The following is a 24657-nucleotide window of genomic DNA, read 5'->3' as shown; positions in this document are numbered from 1 at the left end:
CAAATTCCATATACAGTAATTTTATTATTTAACATATACTTAAAAAAAAACATAAATAATCATAAATGTGTGCATATATACATACATATATAAATTTTTGTTTTTTTATTGTGTGTACCAGTTGGTGGGTCAGTGTCTTGCTCAAGGGTCTCACCTCAGTCGTTGTTTTGAGGGTGGAACGCTCTGTTGGTCATTCACTCCCAACCTACAACCCCTGCTGGTACCGAGACTCAAACCTGCAGCCTTTGGTTTAGAAGTCCGAATTTAACCATTAGGTCATAACTGCCCCTATAATGTATATATATATATATATATATATATATATATATATATATATATATATATATATATATATATATATATATATATATATATATATATATATATATATATATATATATATATGCGTGTGTGTATCTTGTGAATGGTTATATGATTCTTTTCATTATTAACTATTATAAGAATTATGTTACCCACTAGTAATTACTCAAGTGTTACTTCTTTCTTCTAAAGGAATTACTAATTACTTGGATCAGTATTCTAAAGTGAAGATCATGGTAACCCACTAGTAATTACTCAAGTGTTACTTCATCCTTCTAGAGATATTATCTAAAATTACACTATTTAAAAATTCACCAAAAACCTCAAAAGTGTGATACAACTTTAGTGTTTGGTTGCACATTATATATTTTTTTTTATCATGACTAAAATGGCTGTAAACATTAGGCTGTAACAAACAACTATACAAACAACTATTATAAACAGATATTCACTTTATAATTATGTATTATGTGTCTGGTACCATTTTTATTTATTTTATCAGCTGCACATAAACATCAAACCATTTGATGTCTGAACTGGGAGAAGAAGAAAAGAAAAATGTTTGGGTTCTAGCATATTTAATCTCTGTAATGCCTTTTAATGTCTTTCAGAAGACGACCTAGAGGACCATCTTTGTGCTTGTATCCCAGCCAGTAAGTCCACTCAATAAAACACAAGTGTTCTTTAAGAAGCTTCTCTGTCCTATTTCCTCTCATTCGCCATATTTGGCTTTTGTAGGTTAACCAGGCTCTTTCAATATTTTGTGTATGTCCTCCATGGTTTGGATCAACAAAGTATCTGCTGTGGTTTACGGAGTAGTGTCTGTAACCAAGATTCGATAAAGCTCTGTAGGATCTCCACTCGTCGCTTAATATGGTTGACACTTGGCGAATATGTTGTCTAATTATGGGAAGCAGGTGATTTCTGGAGTGCCTCTCTACAAGCCGCAAAACTGGTCGTCTTCTTTGTCCCTTTATGGCCAGCATGCCAAAGACCCACTTCTTTCTCTTCCACGTCTGTCCAGCTCTTCCTTGTCCATACTACAATTACAAAAACTATTTCAATTACTTGCCTTCCAATGTACACTTACTGAAAGAAGTATTAGTCTATGTAAAAACAATGTAGTTAACTAATGTTAACAAATGAAACAGTATTGTAAAGTGTTGTCGTAATGCCTTTATTCTGTATTGGTGGCACTAAAGTTCAGAGGTTTGTTTCCCACAAGCATCATTAGCGAACTATGGTTGTACGTTTCATTACCAACAGTTGAAAGATTTGGTGTTTCCCAAAAACACAGTTCCGAAGAATTTGTGTGGTTGTAATAACAGCTTTAAACCTGTGCTTAGAATTTATGGTAACACTTTCTATTTTATTCTAAAGGTATTATAATGAATGAATTATGCACTAGAAAAAACCTTATACAACCCGAATTCCGGAAAAGTTGGGACGTTTTTTAAATTTTAATAAAATGAAAACTAAAAGACTTTCAAATCACATGAGCCAATATTTTATTCACAATAGAACATAGATAACATAGCAAATGTTTAAACTGAGAAAGTTTACAATTTTATGCACAAAATGAGCTCATTTCAATTTTGATTTCTGCTACAGGTCTCAAAATAGTTGGGACGGGGCATGTTTACCATTGTGTAGCATCTCCTTTTCTTTTCAAAACAGTTTGAAGACGTCTGGGCATTGAGGCTATGAGTTGCTGGAGTTTTGCTGTTGGAATTTGGTCCCATTCTTGCCTTATATAGATTTCCAGCTGCTGAAGAGTTCGTGGTCGTCTTTGATGTATTTTTCGTTTAATGATGCGCCAAATGTTCTCTATAGGTGAAAGATCTGGACTGCAGGCAGGCCAGGTTAGCACCCGGACTCTTCTACGACGAATCCATGCTGTTGTTATAGCTGCAGTATGTGGTTTTGCATTGTCCTGCTGAAATAAACAAGGCCTTCCCTGAAATAGACGTTGTTTGGAGGGAAGCATATGTTGCTCTAAAACCTTTATATACCTTTCAGCATTCACAGAGCCTTCCAAAACATGCAAGCTGCCCATACTGTATGCACTTATGCACCCCCAGAAAATCAGAGATGCTGGCTTTTGAACTGAACGCTGATAACATGCTGGAAGGTCTCCCTCCTCTTTAGCCCGGAGGACACGGCGTCCGTGATTTCCAACAAGAATGTCAAATTTGGACTCGTCTGACCATAAAACACTATTCCACTTTGAAATAGTCCATTTTAAATGAGCCTTGGCCCACAGGACACGACGGCGCTTCTGGACCATGTTCACATATGGCTTCCTTTTTGCATGATAGAGCTTTAGTTGGCATCTGCTGATGGCACGGCGGATTGTGTTTACCGACAGTGGTTTCTGAAAGTATTCCTTGGCCCACTTAGTAATGTCATTGACACAATCATGCCGATGAGTGATGCAGTGTCGTCTGAGAGCCCGAAGACCACGGGCATCCAATAAAGGTCTCCGGCCTTGTCCCTTACGCACAGAGATTTCTCCAGTTTCTCTGAATCTTTTGATGATGTTATGCACTGTAGATGATGAGATTTGCAAAGCCTTTGCAATTTGACGTTGAGGAACATTGTTTTTAAAGTTTTCCACAATTTTTTTACGCAGTCTTTCACAGATTGGAGAGCCTCTGCCCATCTTTACTTCTGAGAGACTCTGCTTCTCTAAGACAAAGCTTTTATAGCTAATCATGTTACAGACCTGATATCAATTAACTTAATTAATCACTAGAGGTTCTCCCAGCTGAATCTTTTCAAAACTGCTTGCTTTTTTAGCCATTTGTTGCCCCCGTGCCAACTTTTTTGAGACCTGTAGCAGGCATTAAATTTTAAATGAGCTTATTAAGTGGATAAAAGTGTAAAATTTCTCAGTTTAAACATTTGCTACGTTATCTATGTTCTATTGTGAATAAAATATTGGCTCATGTGATTTGAAATTCCTTTAGTTTTCATTTTATTAAAATTTAAAAAACGTCCCAACTTTTCCGGAATTCGGGTTGTAATATGTTGTATCATCTCATAAATAATCATAAGAACAGTTTTAATGTATTATAATACTTACTTATTTGTGGTTATAGATTTTAAGAGTAGGATGATTTATAACACACTATGAACATGTTGCATCCTCTTAAAGGGTTAGTTCACCAAAAAAATGAAAATTAGCCAATAAATTACTCAGCTTCAACTCATCCTAGGTGTATATGACTTTCTTCTTTCAGACAAATACAGTTATATAAAAAATGGTCTTTGATCTTTCAAGCTATTTAATGCCACTCAGCGTGCATGCATCCGTCCAAAAGCAGTTAAATAAAAAGCCCCCATCCATAAAAAAAGCGTCTCACATGGCTCCAGGGGGTGAACAAAGGCCTTCTGTAGTGAATCCATGTATTTTTGTAAGAAAACCATCCATATTCAAAATGTAATAATCACTTTAATGTAGCTTGTGCTCACTGTTGTACACAGAACCAGCTCCGGGTGGATGAAGTATCAGGTCAGTGTTGCGCATCCACTGGTGAGTCGCGTGAAAACCAACGTTTGTTAACAGGAGCAAAGGAAGCAAAGTTTTCTTAATTTCTAATAATTATAAGCAACTTTGCAAGTATGTCAACTTATTCTACCAACCCTAAACCTTATCTTAAGTCCACTAATAGTCTAATGAGAGTTAGTTGACATGTAGTTGCAAAGTTGCTTATAGTCAATAGACTAAGGGGACCATCAATATAAAATGTAATCTAATGTAAAAAAAAAGGCTCAGAAAAAATGTACATTATCCCCACAGGAAAAAAAAAGAAAAAAATACACACTTAGACACTCCTAACCACTGTAGTAAACAATGTCAAGATATGAAATAATCAATTATAAATTAAGTGAATTTAATATTCATTATGTGTTATAAATGATTATACTCTTAAAAGCTATAACCACAAATGTGTAAATATTATAATGTATTATAATTGTTGTTAAGATTATTTATGAGATGATACAACATTTTCCAAGGTTTTTTATAATGCATAATAGGGCTGGGCGATATTGAGCTCGATATAATTTGCTATATCTCGATATACGATATATATCTCGATATCTTTACAGGGAAAAAAACAACCCTCCAAAACTACTGCAAAAACAAATATGCCAAATATTACATGTTTAGGGCCCTATGAAATGTTTTATTTTTTTCTTCACCATATGTTTTATTGTTACCTAATTCTGTGTTTTAGCATGTGTAATTATTTAAATCCTTAAAAACAACTTAATTAGTTAAAAAAATTCTTAAAATAGCCCTGTGTGAAATGTTTTTTTCCATTCAGAAAAGGCATAAAACATTCATTTAATTTATCTTTTAATTATTTAAAATCAAGCAAACTTTATTTTTGGTAAACAAAGGGGATTTACTATTCAAAGTAAAACATGGAAGAAATGTTGTGTGATTATTCCTTAAATTATGTTTGTTTCATTTTAATAGCAGTAGTGGGCAGTGTGTGAACGTTAATGAATGAAGCCGCGCTTCTGTGCCATTCATTAACACAGACTCGCAGAACATGCAGGATTCATATTTAAAGAGTAACTAAACCCTAAACCAACTTTTTTTAGTTAATGATCTATAAGAATGGGGCTTTATTAGTGCTGTTCATTGATTCGAGTAACTTTTTTGACATTTGAGTATAAAGTGTTTTAAGTCTACAATTTATGGTGTAAAAACGTGTGAGTGCTGCCCTCTTCAGGTTGAACGTTGGCTACTGCAGTTGATTTTTCCTATTGGATGTTGCGGTGGCAAGTGACGTAAGCAGTTTCCAGCTCACCACGCCCCTTGGTACGAGCTACCACGCCCTTGGCAGTATAAAACCATCAAAATCACTGTAGTGAGTCAGGAGCTGGAATTGCGAGTATTGGTAACGACCAGGATAGACTAATATAGCATCTATTTAGCATAGCAATTATATAGTTATTTAGATCTTCAAGTTAGCATAGATTTATCTGTATTTAGTACAGTGGTCAGGATGGTACGGAGGTGTGTTGCTGGTTGCGACAGCACTGCTGGACTGCATAGTTTACCAGCACACTTTATTTACAAATTAAGCGCCAGTGGTTGCATGCACTTGGCCTGGAAGACCGCAAGTTCTCGCCTAGAGCTCGAGTGTGCAAACTGCGTTTTACACGGGATTGCTTCTCCAACGCAATGGAGGTGTGTGGCGAGTGGGGCGGGGCCGAGGGACGTGGGAACAAGGAGGGAGGCCGGCATTGATTGAGCAAATCAGTGGCACCTGCGGCCCACCGTCGGTCTCGAGTCCCACGTAGGGGATGGAAGGATATAAAACTGGAGCGACGACAGTGAAGGACGAGAGAGGACCAGGCCTGGGCTTTTAGTTGTGTTGTGGTTTTTATTTGAGCGCACCAGTCGTCCGTGAGGGGCTGGTGCGCTGTTTTGTGTTTATTTTGTATTATTAAAATGTTATTTGATTGTCCGCCGGTTCCCGCCTCCTTCTTGCCGATAGGAAGTCTTTTATCGTTACAGTGGTGCAGAAACCCGGGAGAAGGAGGGACGCGCTGCTGAAGATCCCTCGCCGCTCTGGGGAATCCGCGGTGCCACAGAGCAGGCGAGGAGGATGCCGCCATGGACGCTCGAGGCGGTGGGCTGGAGCGAGCTCGCTGCCGACCGCCCGCTATCTGGAGGGGCGGCTGCCGTCCGTGAGGGAGCGGAGGAGTCGGCGCCTTTCGCCAGAGAGCCGGAGCCTGTTGCCGTCTGCTTGAACGGGGAGGAGCAGGGAACGGAGGACTCCTGCCGGCTGCCCAAAACCGGAGGAGCCGTCGCTGTCCACCGAGCGGCGGAGGAGTGTCGTGCCGTCCGCCGAGGGCCGTCCAGTGCCACCGCCAGGCACCGCGGAGGAGATCGCCCAGCCGGTGGAGGGCCGAGCAGCAGTTCGTCTGGGAACCGGAATTTTTTTTTTTCTCTCTCTCCCCTCTCTCATCTCTGTTGCTCCTCCTTCCATCTCCTTTTCTCTCGCCTCATCTGTCCTACCCCCAGGTTCGCGCAGGTCCCCGTGAGCGGTCCCCCCCGGAGGGAGGGGGGGGGGGAGTAGAGCGCAGTCTCGTGGGTACCCCCCGGCCTGCGAGGGGCGATGGGGGTATGTGGCGAGTGGGGCGGGGCCGAGGGACGTGGGAACAAGGAGGGAGGCCGGCAATGATTGGGCAAATCAGTGGCACCTGCGGCCCACCGCCGGTCTCGAGTCCCACGTAGGGGATGGAAGGATATAAAACTGGAGCGACGACAGTGAAGGACAAGAGAGGACCAGGCCTGGGCTTTTAGTTGTGTTGTGGTTTTTATTTGAGCGCACCAGTAGTCCGTGAGGGGCTGGTGCGCTGTTTTGTGTTTATTTTGTATTATTAAAATGTTATTTGATTGTCCGCCGGTTCCCGCCTCCTTCTTGCCGATAGGAAGTCTTTTATCGTTACAAGGTGGAAATGGGCTTCTCCACACAGCTCGCGCTGAAAAGCGACGCGGTGCAGGAGTTAAGATCGCAGTTTGAGCCAGCGGCTCGAATTGATATGAACAGACACCTCGACACCCTCCACTTCAGGTAAAAGTGGGGGAGAAAAGTCCTCTACTTCAAATGATCGCTCTGTTGCAAAGCTACTTGCGTCATTACAGTCACTCTCCATTTTAGCGTCTCTGACAGCAGCTGTCAATCAATCCTTCACTGCGAGTCTCAGGATTACGCTGTACTCGCTCAGCCCCGCCCTAGGTTCGTCCCCTCTATCTCTGCTGTGATCTGCCCACTTTTCAGCATTTTTCAAATATTGTCAGTGAGTGGAGTCAGGCTCTAAGCAGGGGTTTAGTTACACTTTAAAGGAGCATTGCATAGCTTCTGAAATTTCTAACCGTTACTGACACCAGTGGCCGTTAGAGGAACTGCAGCCAGTCTCATGCTTGTTCTCAGTGCGCACGCTCTTTTTTTTTTTTTTTTTTACTTATGAGGAGTGTCCGTGGGTGTCTGAATTGTGCTGGAGGCTTGTCGCTTCTTTCCATCCACAGAGTCCATTTGAAAACACTATTGCCGCTGCTTACTATAATGGCTGGCGAGAAAGTAAAAGTAGACGAGAACGCGCATGACGTCACATTTTATGAATTTTCCGCCAATTCGGGCCCGACTCCTCCACACACAATTGAGCCTACAGGCTGATAGAGGCAACCGTGGTGGACAAGAGAGGTGTCATTCTTTTTTTTACATCATGGTTGGCTCATACATGTACAAATGAAAACTCTATCTTAAAGATTTTTTTTAAGTAAAAACCTCCACATAGCTCCTTTAAATAGACTTTTCCGGCTTAATATTTGCAAATATCAGTCCATATCGCGATTTGATTTAAGTGCATTGACCTACTTTTGATTAATTCATTCAAAATTTGACAAATTCCGTGTCATTCCATGTTAAACTGTAAATTCCGTTTTTATGACTGGATTCCACGATTCCGTGCGCGTTTTCTGCATTGCGGAAATCATAGGGCCCTACAGTAGACATCTGCCTGCTGTTCGCCCTACGCCTTTAAACCGAAGTATCTCCATATAATGGAGCCAGTTGTCTTTTTTTTTTGACGTTTTTTTTTTTTTGACTAGTTCTCTACACCCGAGGGGAGAGGGGACAAAATCAAGGAGGCGGGGGCGAGCGAGCGGGGGCGAGCGAGCGGGGGCGAGCACAGCACAGAGAAGGCAAACAAGCAAAGTGGCGGAATCAGAATTAAATATAAACAATATATCGATATATACGATATGTCAAAATCCATATCGTGTTTAAAAAATATCTCTATATATTTTAAATATCGAGATATCGCCCACCCCTAATGCATAATGCATTAAATAAAATGCCTTAAGAATATCTGAATAATGTATTACAAGTACAGGCTTCATAGAAAGAGTTACCATTGTTAATATGTGACCCTGAACCACAAAACCAGTCACAAGGGTACATTTTTCGAAATTGAAATTTATAAACCATTCTTAATAAATAAGCTTTCCAATGATGCATGGTTTGTTAGGAGGATATGACAATATTTGGCTGAGATACAGCTATTTGAAAATCTGGAATCTTATATCGCTAATCAAAGAGATGTCGATCTCGCTTGTGTTTTACTCGACAGGTGAGTTGTTTTGATTTGTATCTTTACAGAAAACGTATGCTATTATAACGATCAACAAGATTAGTATTATGGGGCATACACGCCAAACGCGGGGCATTGCATCTCTAGACCCGCTCGAGGACGCGTCTGATCCATAGTCTGATCATGTCTTTGCATTGACTTTGTATGTAATCTACTTACGCAAATCATTGAACTCGCGTTTGCTATGTATGCCTGTGTTTGAATGGCCGTCAGCGGTTGGGTAGAAGACAACAAATCCCATCATTCTACGTTCCTTCTTAGCCACATCAAACCATGCGATTGTTATAGTTTTGGTAGTGCGCCCTATAGTGGCAGGTCCTACAACCTGTACCTTTAAATGACATGGAATCACAACCTATGAGACAACTAATAAGTTGGAGTGACTGTCAGACACATTGCAAAAAGTGAGCTTTGGTGGAATAATTTTTGGATCAGTGCTGACACGAGATGCAAACTGTTTAAGATGATACAGTTGATCATACAGTTTAGTTCAGAACGGGTTCATCTGGTTCAATAAAATTAACCAATTTAAAGAAATTATTAATTGACGCATCAAATATCACTATTGAAATTTGATATAGATATTGTATTTCAGTTGGTTCCACCTTACATGTTTTCACTTTTTAAAAAAAATAGTTACAAAAATGATATCCCACCTTCCTTTTATGGCGGATGTTGCTTTCATCTATCACAATAAATTCCCTTCTTCCACCCATGCGTTGTCCTGTCTTCCTTTTGAACATCTTCAAGGCTTTCCTGCAGACTAATCTCAGTTTACGGGTCATTTTAGTAAGGGTGGCAGAGCTTCCAGCAATGCCATCCTGGACCATGTCGACTTGGCGTAAACGTAAACCTTGACTGAATCTGCAATATTGAAATATTTATGTGAAAAAAAATGACAAGTAATGTTTCTTAATGTTAAAAGACAAAAACAGGTTATTTAATATTTTATTACACCTACCTGTATATAAAAGTCATCCAATTTTGTAAACTAGTCTTGGTCTTGTCGAATATTGATCCTGACCTGCATGATTTTGTCACTTTTTCATTGTGTGCTCTTCGTTGACATATCCTGATACCACAGTAACAAAAATACAATTAAATAAATAAATAAATAAATAAAAGTAACACATAGAATAAGTACAGTAACACAATATAATTTTGATTTGAATCAGGCTTCCAATCTGACAAAAAATGTCTTAAGGGTGTGTATATTTACCATTGGTAACCATCTTTGTTTTGCGTCTTCCTTAATTTCATTTTTTTTTTTTTACATATTCTGCATTTCTTCGTTGAAGACATTAGCCTGTTTTTTTGAAGCCATTCAGTTATTTTTCGGTTTCCTTTTACACCCTTATGCTTACAGAGCGTTAAAATCTTTCTGGCAAGTCCCATTGTTGGACTGTATGGATTCTCCTAACTAACGACATACGAACCGGAAGAGAGGCTGAACCTAAGAAGGCGCCTTTTCCCCGCATGATTTAGAACTGGTTGTAGGACATTTGTTATAAAATGTACAACCTTTTTTTTTATCCCAAAAATCTATAAACGGCAAGTTCAGGAAGCATCTAAAAATAAAGAATAGAAAATTAATTAATTCAGTAGTCATTAATACGTAATAAAAAAAATTACCGGACGTGCCTAGCCTACTAAGGAACCACAAACAAGTGTTCTCTCAAACAGATGGATTTCATAACTGGTAATAAAAACAAAGGAAAATCTAAAAACATAATTAAAATGTTAAATGATTTGAGAATGACTGGTGTAAGGCCAGTGATTAATTTTATAACATATTGGGACAACGTAAATGAAGGGGAGGAATCATTCACGGCAGTAGAGTTCATCTGCATGGACGGAAGTTGCTTTTACAAGACGTTGGAAGAACGGCGACCTGATTCTGAATCTGCAGACAGTTCGGGAGAAAGCATGGCTGATCGAAGGATTCCGCGTAAAAGGGTACCACCCAATTGCCTTGTTGATGAAAATGAGGAAAATGATGGTAATGATGCTGGTAAATTATCTATTTTAAATTCTAGCCAGGCATATTATAATGCGATTAGCAGCATATGTGTGTACGTTAGTGTGTGTACGTTAGTAAGTTAGGCCTAGCACCACTTAAAAGCCGTATCGGTCAATTAGTGATTTGCGAGGCAATAATGTTCATTAACAAAACTGGTTAAATATTTTAATTACAAAATCATAATTTAAGCAATGAAGGTAATTAATTGTTCAGGCTGAATTGACGGGGGATGCGGGTAAGTTATTCTCCTTTTTGAGGAAAAAAAAACCCCACCTCTGTAAAACCACTATCCCTCTTACCACCCCCCTTTACATTAATGTTACATTAATGTTGTTTATCATGTAAAACCTATCGTGCAAATTAAATATTAATGTTCTCTACATATAATAATTTTAAAACTAAATAACGACGATTGGCCAATCAGAGCTCAGTATTAACGAGCTGCGCACGAGCTCACGTTGGCGCAAAATGTTTCAAGTGCAACTTCTGACGTTCTTTAAAAAGAAGGGAACTTAATAAGGTGTGATATTTACTTGATTCGAGTTTAAAGACTTCCCCTTACATAGTTATTGTGCAGTACTGTTGTGTGACTGTGGGACTATACTGAGAAAGAGAGAGATAGACGAGGGTTGCATTCATTTAGAAACGATCGCCCTCTTGTTATTCACGCTTGCTGACATTGTCAGGTAGGCCCATGCCAGTGACCTATTAGAATAAAAATTCATGACTATATAATTTAAATAACGAAAGAAAAAATCCCTGTGTGAGTTTTTATGTATTTAAGTAATTTCACACAAGAATCAGCACGTGACGGTGATCGCAAATGTTAAATTAATTTATACAGCAGTTCAACAGAAAATAAGTTAATTGAGTGAGCTACATTTAGACACATTTTTTCTTTATTTCTGGTTTACAAATGAAATGGTTCCAAAGCCCGAGCAGAGCTGATATGCATCTCAAAAGCAACAATGCAGTGTTTCGTTTCTGTATTAATCTGTTTTTGAACGAATTGAGTGAGCCAATTATGATTCATTCCTAAAAACAGTAAACTTGATTTGATCCTAATTGAATCAGCCATTTTTAAATAACCTTTTGATCGAAGGATTCAATGAATCATTTATTACTCATTTGTTCCTCTGTAGTTATTCGATGAGCTTGGGTCGCTTAGGCTAATGAAAAAAATTAACAATAAAATATAGACCTATGACAAAATTTAAGCTATTAAGCATAGACCTATATTGTAGTTTGAGTGTATATACACTGTATATGTATATACTGTATATGTATGTATATATAGATGGATGGAGGGTTACAGTGCAACAGTGTTTTTTAATTTTTTTTTTTATATATTCCATCAGGAGCATCAGCAACAGCACCAACTCAACAGGTGTCCCTTCAAAAAATGAAGGAGGAAAATGCTTTTTTAAAAGCTAAAATTAAATTCTTAGAGGACAAATGCAAGGACATCGAAAGTGAGAGAGATTTCGGTAACACTTTAGTATTGGGTCCAATTCATACTGATAACTAGCTGCTTATTAGCATGTCTATTATTAACATATTGGCTGTTTATTAGGGCTTATAAAGTACATATAATGCATGACATCCATAATCCTACCCAATTCCCTAAACTTAACAACTACCTTATAAACTATAAGTAAGCATCAAATAAGGAGTTAATTGAGGCAAAAGTTATAGTTAATGGTTTGTTAATAGTGTGAATTGTACCCTAAAATAAAGTGTGAACGAGATTTCCTGCGTAGCAGTCTGACCAATGGTAAATTGTTTTATCTCTAAAATCAATTAAACTTTACAACCAGTTATTTGTTTTACTTGGTAATGTGTACTATACATAGATATGAATTCACTTTTTACAGTGGAAAATGTACGTAATGTATGTAATAGTCCACATTATAACATATCCTGACATAAGATGGAGCAGGTTACTGTAGTCTGAGGCCTATCTGTTGTTATTGTTGTTTTAAAATATATTTTGTGGTGTTCTTTAACAAAGGTAGCAGAATATCAACATTTACCAATAGCATTAGACTGGAAGTTGGCAAATATGGAAGAAATTAAATGTGAATGTAAATATGATTTGGTTTGTATTCCTTATCAGCCTTGTCAGCAAAGGAAGACATGATGGGAGCTTCCTGCAAACCCAAATATGATGATCTTGTGTCACAGTCTTCCAGTACAGAAGATGACCTTCATACAATACGGAAAAAGAAGACAAAGAGTAGAGGAAAAGTTGAGAGAAAAAAAAAAACATCACAAAGTTGACTCATCGTCCTCCTCTGAATCAACCTCATTCTCATCTCAATCCTCTTTATCCTCTGCACCCCGAAAATCCAGCAAAAATAAGGATAAAGCCAAGAAAAGGAATGGGAAAAAAAGCAGAAATGCACAAGAGGTATGTATTTTTCATTTTATTTATTTGTTTATTTAGCAACACATTGCAGTGAAATGGGACAGGCTGATACTTTTTTGGATGAAACTTTTAAAATAAACAGGAAAAGAAAAAAGAAAGAAAGAAAAATGAAATGGAAACATTTTGGTGTTTGACTAAAACTTTTTTTTTGTTTAAAAAAGCTAATTGTCACAAATGGGTGGCAAAAGTGTACGACAAATTAACAAAACAGTCTTAATTAAGTCCACCAATCGAAAACAAAAGAGATCACAGGAGAAAACTGTAACAACCACTTTACTTAGACAATAAAATTAGACAAATTAAAGTCTAAAAAAATTAGGGGTTAGGGATTAGGGGGTGTGCCCTAAGCATGAATCTGTATTCAGAAAGGCATGGAAAACAAATTACTATTGCTAATGATTGCCTGTTACATTACAGTACATAAAAGGTCACTTACCACATAAACATAGTAAAGAAGGGTGACTGATGACTGATTTGCAGGTCATGAGAACCACTGAAAAAACATCTTGTAAGTCTTGTGAACTTGTACCCAACCCTAGTTTAAATATACAACCACATTGAGTTTCAGACCCTAAAAATGCAAGCACTGTTAATGCAATGGATTTTATTTATAATCAGTGCAATTCAGATGTTTTTTTATTATTATTATTCAAATATATATGTCATTAATTTACTTCCATACCCTAAAGCCTCAGATTTGGTAATGGGATTTAATTTCTGATATGTGCTGTTGACCTACCACACTACAAACTGGGTAATCTGACCAATCAGAGCTGGGTAAGCTGTCGGAAAGGAGGAGTTAAGAGGGTTAAGAGAAGAGAGATGATACTGCAATGAACATTTAATGAAAATAGTTTTTTGACCTTGAATGCATGTAAACCTTACCTCAAAAACAAATGAATAGCTATTTAAATAGCATAATAGAGGCACTTTTATATTATTATTATTATGGTTCTTCTACTTCTTAGACCCTAATTTTCCAAGATAATCTTCTCTTAGCTTTCCACCTACAACCACCAAATTCAGCAAAGACTTTAACGCTGTAATTCCTTGTTGCAGATTTCCAAATTCCATTCATTTATAAAACAGACATGCTATTAGCATAACACACAAATGGTTTATTCTCTGTTCTTTGTCAGTCTTTCTTCCAGAGCAAGCCATTAAGAGATACAAGAAGGTCTTGGGCTATTTGAAAAGTGGAACAACAAAAATACAGGCGTACTTCAAATGTGGCGTGGATAGAAAGACAATTGTGGATACTGCTGCAATTGCAGAGCTCGAAGCATGTGACATCGAGGCCTACAAAAATTTGCGTGGCACCTTCCAAAGAGGACAGAAACTGTCTGATTTTGCAGAGCGGTGCAGAGAATTAATGCTTTTGAGGTTATTGTTGAGTTTTTTTTTTTATAGTATACTTTTATATAATATCTCTAGAAGGATGAAGTAAAACTTGAGTAATTACTAGTGGGTTACCATGATCTTCACTTTAGAATACTGATCCAAGTAATTAGTAATTCCTTTAGAAGGATGAAGTAACACTTGAGTAATTACTAGTGGGTTACCATGATCTTCACTTTAGAATACTGATCCAAGTAATTAGTAATTCCTTTAGAAAGATGAAGTAACACTTGAGTAATTACTAGTGGGTTACCATGATCTTCACTTTAGAATACTGATCCAAGTAATTAGTAATTCCTTTAGAAGAAAAAAGTAACACTTGAGTAATTACTAGTGGGTTAACATAATTCTTATAATAGTTAATAATGAAAAGAATCATATAACCATTCACAAGATACACACACGCATATATATACAGTATAGGGGCAGTTATGACCTAATGGTTAAATTCGGACTTCTAAACCAAAGGCTGCAGGTTTGAGTCTCGGTACCAGCAGGGGTTGTAGGTTGGGAGTGAATGACCAACAGAGCGTTCCACCCTCAAAACAACGACTGAGGTGAGACCCTTGAGCAAGACACTGACCCACCAACTGGTACACACATTAAAAAAACAAAAATGTATATATGTATGTATATATGCACACATTTATTATTATTTATGTTTTTTTTTAAAGTATATGTTAAATAATAAAATTACTGTATATGGAATTTGGTCTTCATATGATACACGTGTTTGCATATTATACACATTTTGGTGTGCGTATGATATGTGCACATTGCTTGTCATGTGCATACAAAACTTATTATATATAGTGCGTGTAGTTTAAATAGTAAATAGGACATAGGTTAATGTACTGCTAGTCATTTGTCCTGCATTAGTTATTGTTTAGTTTTGCATGAATTATGAAACTTTCTCATTGGTTCTCTGGGAATAATGAAAAAATAGTAGTTATTGACTAGTTAATAGTAAACTACTAGTGTCATCTGTGTGCTATTACTTACTAATTTGTTAATCAGAGTTTTTTGTTAGTTAACAGTAGTTACTAAAACTTATTAGATAGTTATTACTTGTTTACAAAGTTGTCATGTCCGACGTTAAAATTTTTAAGAACATTTGATATAGTTTAGCATTTTTTACATTTTATAACATATATTTCATCGAGAATGCTTCTTTTAAATATAACATTAACACATTTTTCATGAGCTCAAACCCATTGTTTCATAAACCACAAAAGATTAAAATGTGATTCAACATTTTATTTCAATGATACATTTTTGAATATACATTCATACATTGAAGTAGTGAAGAAAATGGTCAAATTGGCATTACTAACAAACAGTAGTAATGACATTACAGTTGGTCTAGCCAGAAAAGAAAATCTCTACAGGCCAGCATGTTTTGTTCTAGTATGTAGTTGACATAATTTTGAACAATCTCAGTGTCATGGAACCATAATTTTTTGAAACCAACAATGTACATAAATCTGTTACACATGTACACAGACAGAGAACCTCGTTAATGTCCATCTCATCGTCACATTCAGACATCACATCCAGAATTTTTCTAGTAGTTACACAGACTGATTCTTTACTGGTAATAAACATATTATTCAGATCAGGCCATGGGTTATTTTTCAGGCTTTTTACAACGTCCATTTCATTATTAAGATTTTTTACTCACTTGGTATCCCCGGTACAATCATGATTTGGATTGCACGCATGCTCGATGACCGCATGCATCAGTTTGATCATTTGTTCTCAGTAATGCTGTTTAAACTTAGTGTCTATGTAGTCTATACATGACACGCTTCCCCCGGGGTGCAGTCGCACTTCAGCTGATCATCCGTAGCGGCGCCAGAACTCCAGTTGCACTCCATCAGCTTTTTCGCAGCGTCAGACATCCTTTTCAGAATTTAATTCAAAAGAGAAACTTTGTACCCTAAACAATATAGAATGTTGTCACCATTTCCTAGAATCTGGACTGGCTGTATTAATCCACGATGGTCCAGGCCTGGTGCAATTTCAGTTTCAATTTCTGGTTTATGGTTCAGATCTGTCGAAGCCTTATTAATTGAAAAATTAGAGAGTGCATCAGTTTCAGACAAATTTGATTGTTGAAGCTGATTCTGTCAGTCCACGTAGATAATGTTTTGATCGGCAAGATGTTGCAGTAGCTCTGTTGACCGTTCTGTAAAACCCTTGTTCGCAGATCTAGGAAAGCCTGCAATAACTGCAGAGTTTATGAGGTCAGCCGCTCACAGGGGATGAAGACTAGCCATAGTCACGAGGAAGTAGTGGTGGATCTTCTGTACATTTGAACAAAGAAATACAAATGGGTGGTCTTGTTTCTACGTTTTAAATGTTGCTTGGTTGGGTTGTTGAGATGGGGGTGTTGCACTCAAAAGTGGAGGAGGGTGAAGGGGGTCTAATTACGGATGTGTTTTGACCGGCGAAGCCTAGCTTATGTCACTAAAGAGAATTCTGTCGTTTTCACTGGAAGATATTTTGATTAAAGATTACGAGGTTTATTAGGATTTTTGTTAAGACACTGGCAATTTGTTTCAAGTAACGGTAATGTATTGTCGCTTATGAAAACTTAATCCAACAGCCATTTATTAAACATAGAGCAAGGAACACATAGATGGGTGAGTAAACACAGAAAAAGAAACATTTTGGTTTGTTATACCGGATACACTATTATCAGACAGATCATTCGGTTTTAAAATAAATTTAAATTGACTGAAACAGCTTGTCTATCATTGAAAAAATTGTGTTCAACATGCTACAACATGTCAGGGGCCCATGCTGTTGAAGACCATAATTTCGCAATGTGTTGTTTTAAAAAAAGTAGATAAATTATAAAGACGGTCATGACAACACGCAGTTCCAGTCGTATGAGTTTCCCGAATCAAACCTTTTGGTCTGATGAATACCTAAAACATCAAAACATCTGTTGGTGCAGACCATCTAAAATGGACTAAAACTGTGATGTTTAGAGACACGGACAAAGGAAACAGTTCCTGTGGCATCCTTGACTTTTAATGTCTAACTTGAAGTGTAATAGATGGGTTTGTATTAAGTGTAACAGTCATAACAGAAGATGTTAAGACCCCTTTTTTAAGTTGAGGTAGTGGCTATTATATGTCTTTGTGCCACAGGTAGACCAGAAAAAGTGCATCACAATCTCAGTTTAAACAATCTCTTGACAATCATTTAATCATCTTGTACTCTATTTTGTTCATGTTTTTGCCTGTTTGACCAAACTCTGAGAACAGTCTTTATCTAGGGCTGAAACGATTCCTCGAGTAACTCGAGTAGCTCGATTACAAAAAAAGATAGAGGCAAATTCCTCTGCCTCGAAGCCTCTATTAATTTATTTTAAATCTCACATCAGGTTCTTTCGCAAATGATTTTTTTATTTGACAACGCGTTTACGTCACCCAGAAAGCAGAAGGAGACAACAATTGCTGCGTCCGAAATCGCATACTGCAAGAAGTCAGCAGTGTTTTGATTTGAGGGCGAGGGCAAAGGTAAAGAGAACGTCGTGGGCGAGTGTCCATTGCAAGATAGAGCTGGCATACCACAACTAGGGCCCTATGATTTCCGCGATGCAGAAAACGCGAATGGAATCACGGAATCCAGTCATAAATACAGAATTTACAGTTTAATGCGGAATGGCACGGAATTTGCCAAATTTTGAATGAATTAATCAAAAATAGCTCATTGCACTTACATCAAATCACGATATGGACTAATATCTGAAAATATTAAGCCGGAACAGTCTATTTAAATATGAATCCTGCATGTTCTACGTGTTAATGAATGGAGCAGAAGCGCGTCTTCATTCATTAAACACACGGAAGCGTGCGTGATGCTCGCGGTAATTTTAGCGTCTGCTGTCTCACTAAATAAGGACGTGAACACATGAACAACATCTCCAGAACTGCTCTGACAGTCACTTCATGAGCATTTGACCGTTTGATTTGAGTAAAACTAGCGTCACATCCAATACACAGAACTGTAAAGGTACGCCAACCCGTCAAAATAAAAGTCCGGTTAAAGACTATTGTTCAGCAGAATGTACATAGCCTACTACTAAAAAAAAATCCATCATTATTTTTTTAAGGTTTAATCACACAACATTTCTTCCATGTTTTATTTTTAATAGTAAATCCCCTTTGTTTACCAAAAAGTTAAGTTAATTTTCAATAATTAAAAGATAAATTAAATTAATGTTTTATGTTTTTAATATTTAATGTCCATCTCAGAAAATGCTTAATTTAAAACCCCAACTGAATGGCACTTAAATGCACTTAATTCATCTGTCAACTTTATTGTCATTGTTCACAGTACAAGTACAGACAGAGAAACAATGGGTAATTGTCACGGAGTGACTTTGTAAGGGCGGAACTAAAGGGACGGAGATTGGTTCCGCCCGGACCATAATCCTCAAACACCGGTTACTTCCAGGAACTCCGGGGAAGGAAATCAGGGTTTCATTGCTCACAGGTGAATAGATGAACGGGGCGATCGTGGATTGGGCAGTGTGAAGAGAAGGAGGAGTATAAAGAGGGCCTCAGAAACTGCAGAGGAGGATGTTGTTTATTCTAGCCGATACGGCGAGTGAGTTGGAGAGTTTGGGCGAGGGCAGCGGAAAGCAGGCGGAAGAATATTGTAGGCTGGGCGAAGACGGAGACAAGGGTTTGGCAGAAACAGAAACTGGGCTGAGTATATTGGGATGTCTATCTAATTGTGAAAGGCTCTATGGACATGTGTAACGAATTCTGAGTGGTTAAGAACAGGAAGACTCACCGGAAATATCGCTAAAGGAGGCCCTTTTGGACAGGTCACGTGGCAGCAGGAGAAGTATCCAGGAGCTGGAAAGAAGAGGTAAAAGGGACCTCGTGTTAGTAACGGTGTGAGTACCCTAAACCATCATACAGCACCATAATTATCTGGAGTGAACTATCTGTGAGCCTTTTTGTGAGTTTTTGGCATAATAAGTGAGCGGCCCCACCGTGGATGAGGATTGTGGGTGAGCCGGGACCAGTGAGTGAGAGAAGACGTTGGGGTGTCGTGGCGGCGACGTTTAAATCTGAATATTTTTTGCATCAGTGTTCTCACGATTTCCAGGACGAGTCTTTGGTCAGACGGGGGGTTTGACCCTAAATTCACCAAGAGTGTGTGGAGTGCAGTGGGTGAGCCTTTGTCCTTTGCTGTGAGTGTATACACTTGAAAATTGCAGTGTTGTGCTGTATTTGTGTCGTCAAAAACCACCTTTCAGGCCCGACGAAATCCTGTGGAGGAAGTGAGTACTGAGGCGGGCGAAGAAAAAACATCTCTAATTATATGCCGTCGATGACATCCTGACCCTTCTACCCCACGTAATGGAGGTGGGAAACAAATTCAAGTAAGAACAGTGTGGATATAGTGGGAAGTATTAATGGTGAGGAGTTGGCTGCTGGAGGAGGATATCAGCTGTGCGTGCATTATTACCTGCTGTGGAGTTCTTCAAAGGTTCGCCCCTGTCTAGAAGACTCACCCTGTTGGTTTGCAGAAAGGAGAGGGAAGCGTCCGACCCACCCAGTGTAGCACACCCTGGGTGAAACAAATTACCTGTGTGTGACATCAGCGGAGGCCGTGTTCGGCCCAACGCAGCAGCAGCTTCCGACCCGCATCTCTATCAGCAGTTGGTAAACCTCAGAAAAGGAACGCCTGACGTCTATTTCCCCAAAAGGTGTGAGTAACATCCCTTTCTGCTTCCCTGTATATTCACCGTAAGCTATTGCCCAAAGCTAAAGCCAGCATATTGTGTTGTACATTCGCCTGAATGCCCAGAGTGAAGTCCCAGTTACCTTTCATGTACTTACCTTATGCCCAAAGCTAAAGCCAGCATATTGTGTTGTACATTCGCCTGAATGCCCAGAGTGAAGTCCCAGTTACCTTTGATGTACTTACCTTATGCCCAAAGCTAAAGCCAGCATATTGTGTTGTACACTCGCCTGTATGCCCCAGTGAAGTCCTAGTTACATTGATGTACTTACCTTATGCCCAAAGCTAAAGCCAGCATATTGTGTTGTACATTCGCCTGTATGCCCAGAGTGAAGTCCCAGCTACCTTTGATGTACTTACCTTATGCCCAAAGCTAAAGCCAGCATATTGTGTTGTACATTCGCCTGTATGCCCAGAGTGAAGTCCCAGCTGCCTTTGATGTACTTACCCTATGCCCAAAGCTAAAGCCAGCATATTGTGTTGTACGTTCGCCTGTATGCCCAAGTGAAGACTCAGTTGTCTTTCCTACAGACTTACCTGTGCCCCGAGCGAAGAGCCAGTGGCCCCTCTGTCCACCGTCCATGTCCAGTCCTGTCATACTTACTTGTATGTTCTTGTGCAGATCTAGCAGGTCCCTTTGAAGTGTCTACCTGCACGTCGACCCGTTACTCAGGATACAGAAACCGCGAACACCTCCCGTACACTTACCAGCACGGTTTCAGTCGGGTCCCAACAGCCATTGTGCAGTTCCACCAGCATCTGGACGACCGGGAGTCCAACCCGCTGGGCCGCCTCGGAGTTCGCCACGAGGAGCAGCAGGTACCCATCGTGCATTCAAACTCTAAATACTTACCACTTGTATCTGATACGTCCAGGAAAAGGAGAGGGCCCTGGGCAGCTGTCCTGCAAGCTAGAACAAAGGGGCACTTGTGAATAAGCTGATTGTCGTCACATAGCCAGAAGGAAAGAGGAGTGAAGGACTTACCGGAGATCTCCCGTGACGGAGTCTAAGAGACTCGAGACTGATACTCCCCCAATTGGAGAGTTGGATTTTAGCCTCCCTCCCCCTCCCTTCCCTATACCTTTTTTAGTAATTTAATAAAGCTGTTTTAATACTTACTTACCGTCTCTCGTGTGTCTGGTCATTGGGGTGTTCTTGGGACCTCCTCGAGGTGGAAACTAGGGAGGGGCGTGACTCACGACATCTGTGGTCCGCTCCGACCTGTGACATAATAATTAAATGTTTATTTTTGATGTATGCATTGCATTGTATGCATTTAAAAAATAAAAAATATTTTTTTTTTCTAAAAAAGGAAACTTAGTTGTTAATTTTAAGAGACCCAGGAGTCTTATTTTCTCTTGCATAATTAATATAGCACTTTAATTAAACAAAAAAAACATTTTATCCGATTAAACGATTAATCGATGGAATTTTTTGTAGAATACTCGATTACTAAAATATTCGATAGCTACAGCCCTATCTTTATCTAAAAACTGTACAAAAAATAATAAAAAATAGACAATCCAAATCAACATTAAAAGTTTTCACAATAGTTTAGAGGAGAGGATTTCATGTTCTGATACATATTTCTGTTGTGCAAACAGTTCCTGTATAAAAGAGTATGTCTAGAACCTATTTAAGGGCTTGTAGTGCAATCTTATGGATCTTAAACGTAATCACATTACAACAAGGTGACATAGTCCCTCTAGCAAATCCACCAAAAGTGGACAAAGCAGAAAATCTCAGCACATGTTAGATGCTTATGCTTCTGACTTAAGGGTTGTACACATAGGCCTACTCTTTAATGTCAAGTAGAAATGTTGAAACAAACGAGTACGACAAATAAAAATGTGAACATCGACATCAGCTATATGAACAAGAGCTCTAGATGTAGGGGCAATATTTTTATGCTGTATTTGTTCAGGCACTGAACAGGCACTGTATGTTTGACCACAGTCAGAGAAAACTCTTCATCAGAAAACTGCAAAACAACATGTAAACAGATCAGTCGACTATCTCTGGTAAAAATAAATAAATAAAATAAAATTATATATATTTAAAATTCACACATTGACAATTTTTGTCTTATGTGCTCATTACAGATAAAATCCTGTTTTGCCAAATGCCGTACACACTTTTGCCTTTCATAATTCAGTTAGTCAGTTTTGCTCACAGATAATCCATATGCAAAAGTTATGTTAGAATTTTTCTATAACCATTACAAAAGTGAGAACATCGTAGTTCTCAAATGTGTTTGTATTACAAGAGTAGCCCTTCTAACAACTGTTTAGCACATACACACATTGTAGATGCTTACGTACACCAGAGAGGTTGCACTATTTGAATCAAAGAAGATGGCGATAGGAACTGATAACATTAATGTTGTTGTGTTTTGTTTTGTCAAAATGATAAAAAAGTTTGGTCAAATGTTTAATATTTTTTCTTAAATGATAGGTGTGTGCTCACCTTGCTCTCCTTCCCATGCAAGGATTAGCATGAGTCTTAAAACAAAAACGGCCAAACAAACAAAATGTGAAAGGTTTTATCTCCTATCTGAACAAGATGACTTAATCTAGTGGATTAATAAAAATTTAATTTACAAATCAACATAAAAATATTTATAACAATTGTATTCTGAATTCTATATGTATAGTAAACATTTGTTTTCTTGCTATTCTTTCTTTACATTTAGCTGACGCTTTTATCCAAAGCAACTTACAATTGCTATATATGTCAGAGGCCGCACGCCTCTGGAGCAACTAGGGTTAACCTGTTAACTGTCACGCCCATTTTGGAGTGTAGGCCTGCAAAGTTGATGTCAAATTAAATAATAAAAAAGTTATAGCTGTTTAAGTTTATTGTAATAAAAAAGTAATGCAATAAAACTTTTATATTTTATTAAAATAATATGTAAATAAAAATTTGGTTCACCCTAAATTATATGAAATAAAAGCCATAGTTCTAAAGAAGTTGTGTTCTAAATTTGAGACTAATATCTTAAAAAATTAGATTTTTATGAGCTGTTATACCATCAAAGGCCACTAGGTGACATTCATGCCCAGTTGATGATTACTAAAGGACACTTGTTACCACTTGACACATTACATCAACCATTAAAAATATATAAATTTTCGATTGTATTCTCAATATTTTTGGACAAATACTAGAAAATATATTTAGTTTGGATTATTAGCATAAAAACTGAAGTTTAAGTCACTGTAATTGTGTTTATGGGTTTTTCATAACAAAGGTCACAACTCCTGGTATAGTTTTGATTTTTTCGTTACTTTCTCTTGTCACAAATTGATCAATGTTTGACACTACATAATATTTCCTGCAAAACAGTTGTCAAATATGAAAAGTACACACTTAGAGCTTTGCAACGATATATTGTTTGACAATATTGGATCAGGTTAAGTATAGTATATAATTGTTTTAAACATGCAATGACAAATGGGCCCACCGGTGGGCCAGTGACAGTTAACAGTGTCTTGCTCAGGGACACATTGTCAGGTGTCTCACAGTGGATTCGAACCCGGGTCTCTCACACCAACAGCATGTGTCTTATCCACTGCGCCAACACCACCCCTTAGTGATTTGGTCGCTTGAATACGCAAAAGGTTATGGATAAAATTTATCTAAACGAACTTATCTAAACAAGAACTTTAACATGTTAAAACATAAATGAGTGTGCAGCTTTCAGTGGAACCGTTTGATTTGTTTCAGTTGTACTAGTTTTAAGGGTAAAACAGCTAGACTTAATTTTTGTGTTGATGCTTCATTTGATCACACTTTTTGGACGGACACAAAGTTGCACTAAAATAAATATCTCAAAGAGAAAAATGGTAACTTAATTTCTTAATTTTCATTTATTCCTATTATGATGACAGCTCACAAAGAGATGTCTTTACCTAAACACTTACAGCCCAACAAACAAATTGTGAACGGCCATCCAAAATCTTGATATGGGTAAATCTAGAGGTGTAAGAAAAATGTCATTTACAAAACACTGTGATTCTTAGATGTGACACATCTTTGACATAATTTGTTGGCATGCAAAAATAGTCATAAATGTTTTAGCACAGCTGTTTACACAAATGGTATGAGAACTGTATGTTGTGTCACTTGCATAGAAAATTAATTACCAGTTTATCAGGTTCAAAAGGAAATGATGATAATACTTGAACCATCCTTAGCTTGTACATTTCTTTCATTTTGAAAATCAGAGCTGCTGGTGCTTTATTTTTTTTAGTAAACCATTTAACATTACATGATGCCTACAAAATAGTCAAATAGTCAAAGTGTATGTTTTCTGTTCTAGGTAAGATCATTTACACAAGGTGTTATAGGCCTGGGTAAATAATTTGAAAATATTAGCTCTGTCGAATGAGAAAAGTTCAGTCATGCATTTAAGATGTAGAAATTATGTGTTTGTTAAACACATCCAAAGAGTTTTCTACTCGTGTGAAAAAAGCACTTGTGTGCATAAATGATCTAAAGAAACAATGCTGGTCATCAGGTTATTTAAAAAAAATAAAT

At 37.9% G+C, this 24657-nt stretch overlaps 1 protein-coding gene and 1 long non-coding RNA gene across 2 annotated transcripts; one reads left to right on the top strand and one right to left on the bottom strand.

The window, feature by feature from the left end:
• Positions 1-899: 899 nt before the first annotated feature.
• LOC132098949 (uncharacterized) lies at positions 900-9736 on the bottom strand. Its single transcript, XM_059505265.1, has 3 exons — positions 9461-9736; positions 9156-9363; positions 900-1361 (listed from the first exon to the last, which is right to left on the bottom strand). Exons 1-3 carry the CDS (start codon positions 9475-9477, stop codon positions 900-902), a joined length of 687 nt encoding a protein of 228 aa, XP_059361248.1. The 5' UTR covers positions 9478-9736.
• A 626-nt stretch (positions 9737-10362) lies between these two features.
• Positions 10363-14293, top strand: LOC132097969 (uncharacterized). Its single transcript, XR_009422807.1, has 3 exons — positions 10363-10498; positions 12636-12929; positions 14087-14293. It is a non-coding gene; the product is annotated as an uncharacterized LOC132097969 (long non-coding RNA).
• The last annotated feature ends 10364 nt before the right edge of the window (positions 14294-24657 follow it).

This window comes from Carassius carassius, chromosome 2 (genome assembly GCF_963082965.1).
Source record: "Carassius carassius chromosome 2, fCarCar2.1, whole genome shotgun sequence".
Classification (NCBI taxonomy): domain Eukaryota; kingdom Metazoa; phylum Chordata; class Actinopteri; order Cypriniformes; family Cyprinidae; genus Carassius; species Carassius carassius.
This window is presented reverse-complemented; position numbering and strand designations above follow the sequence as displayed.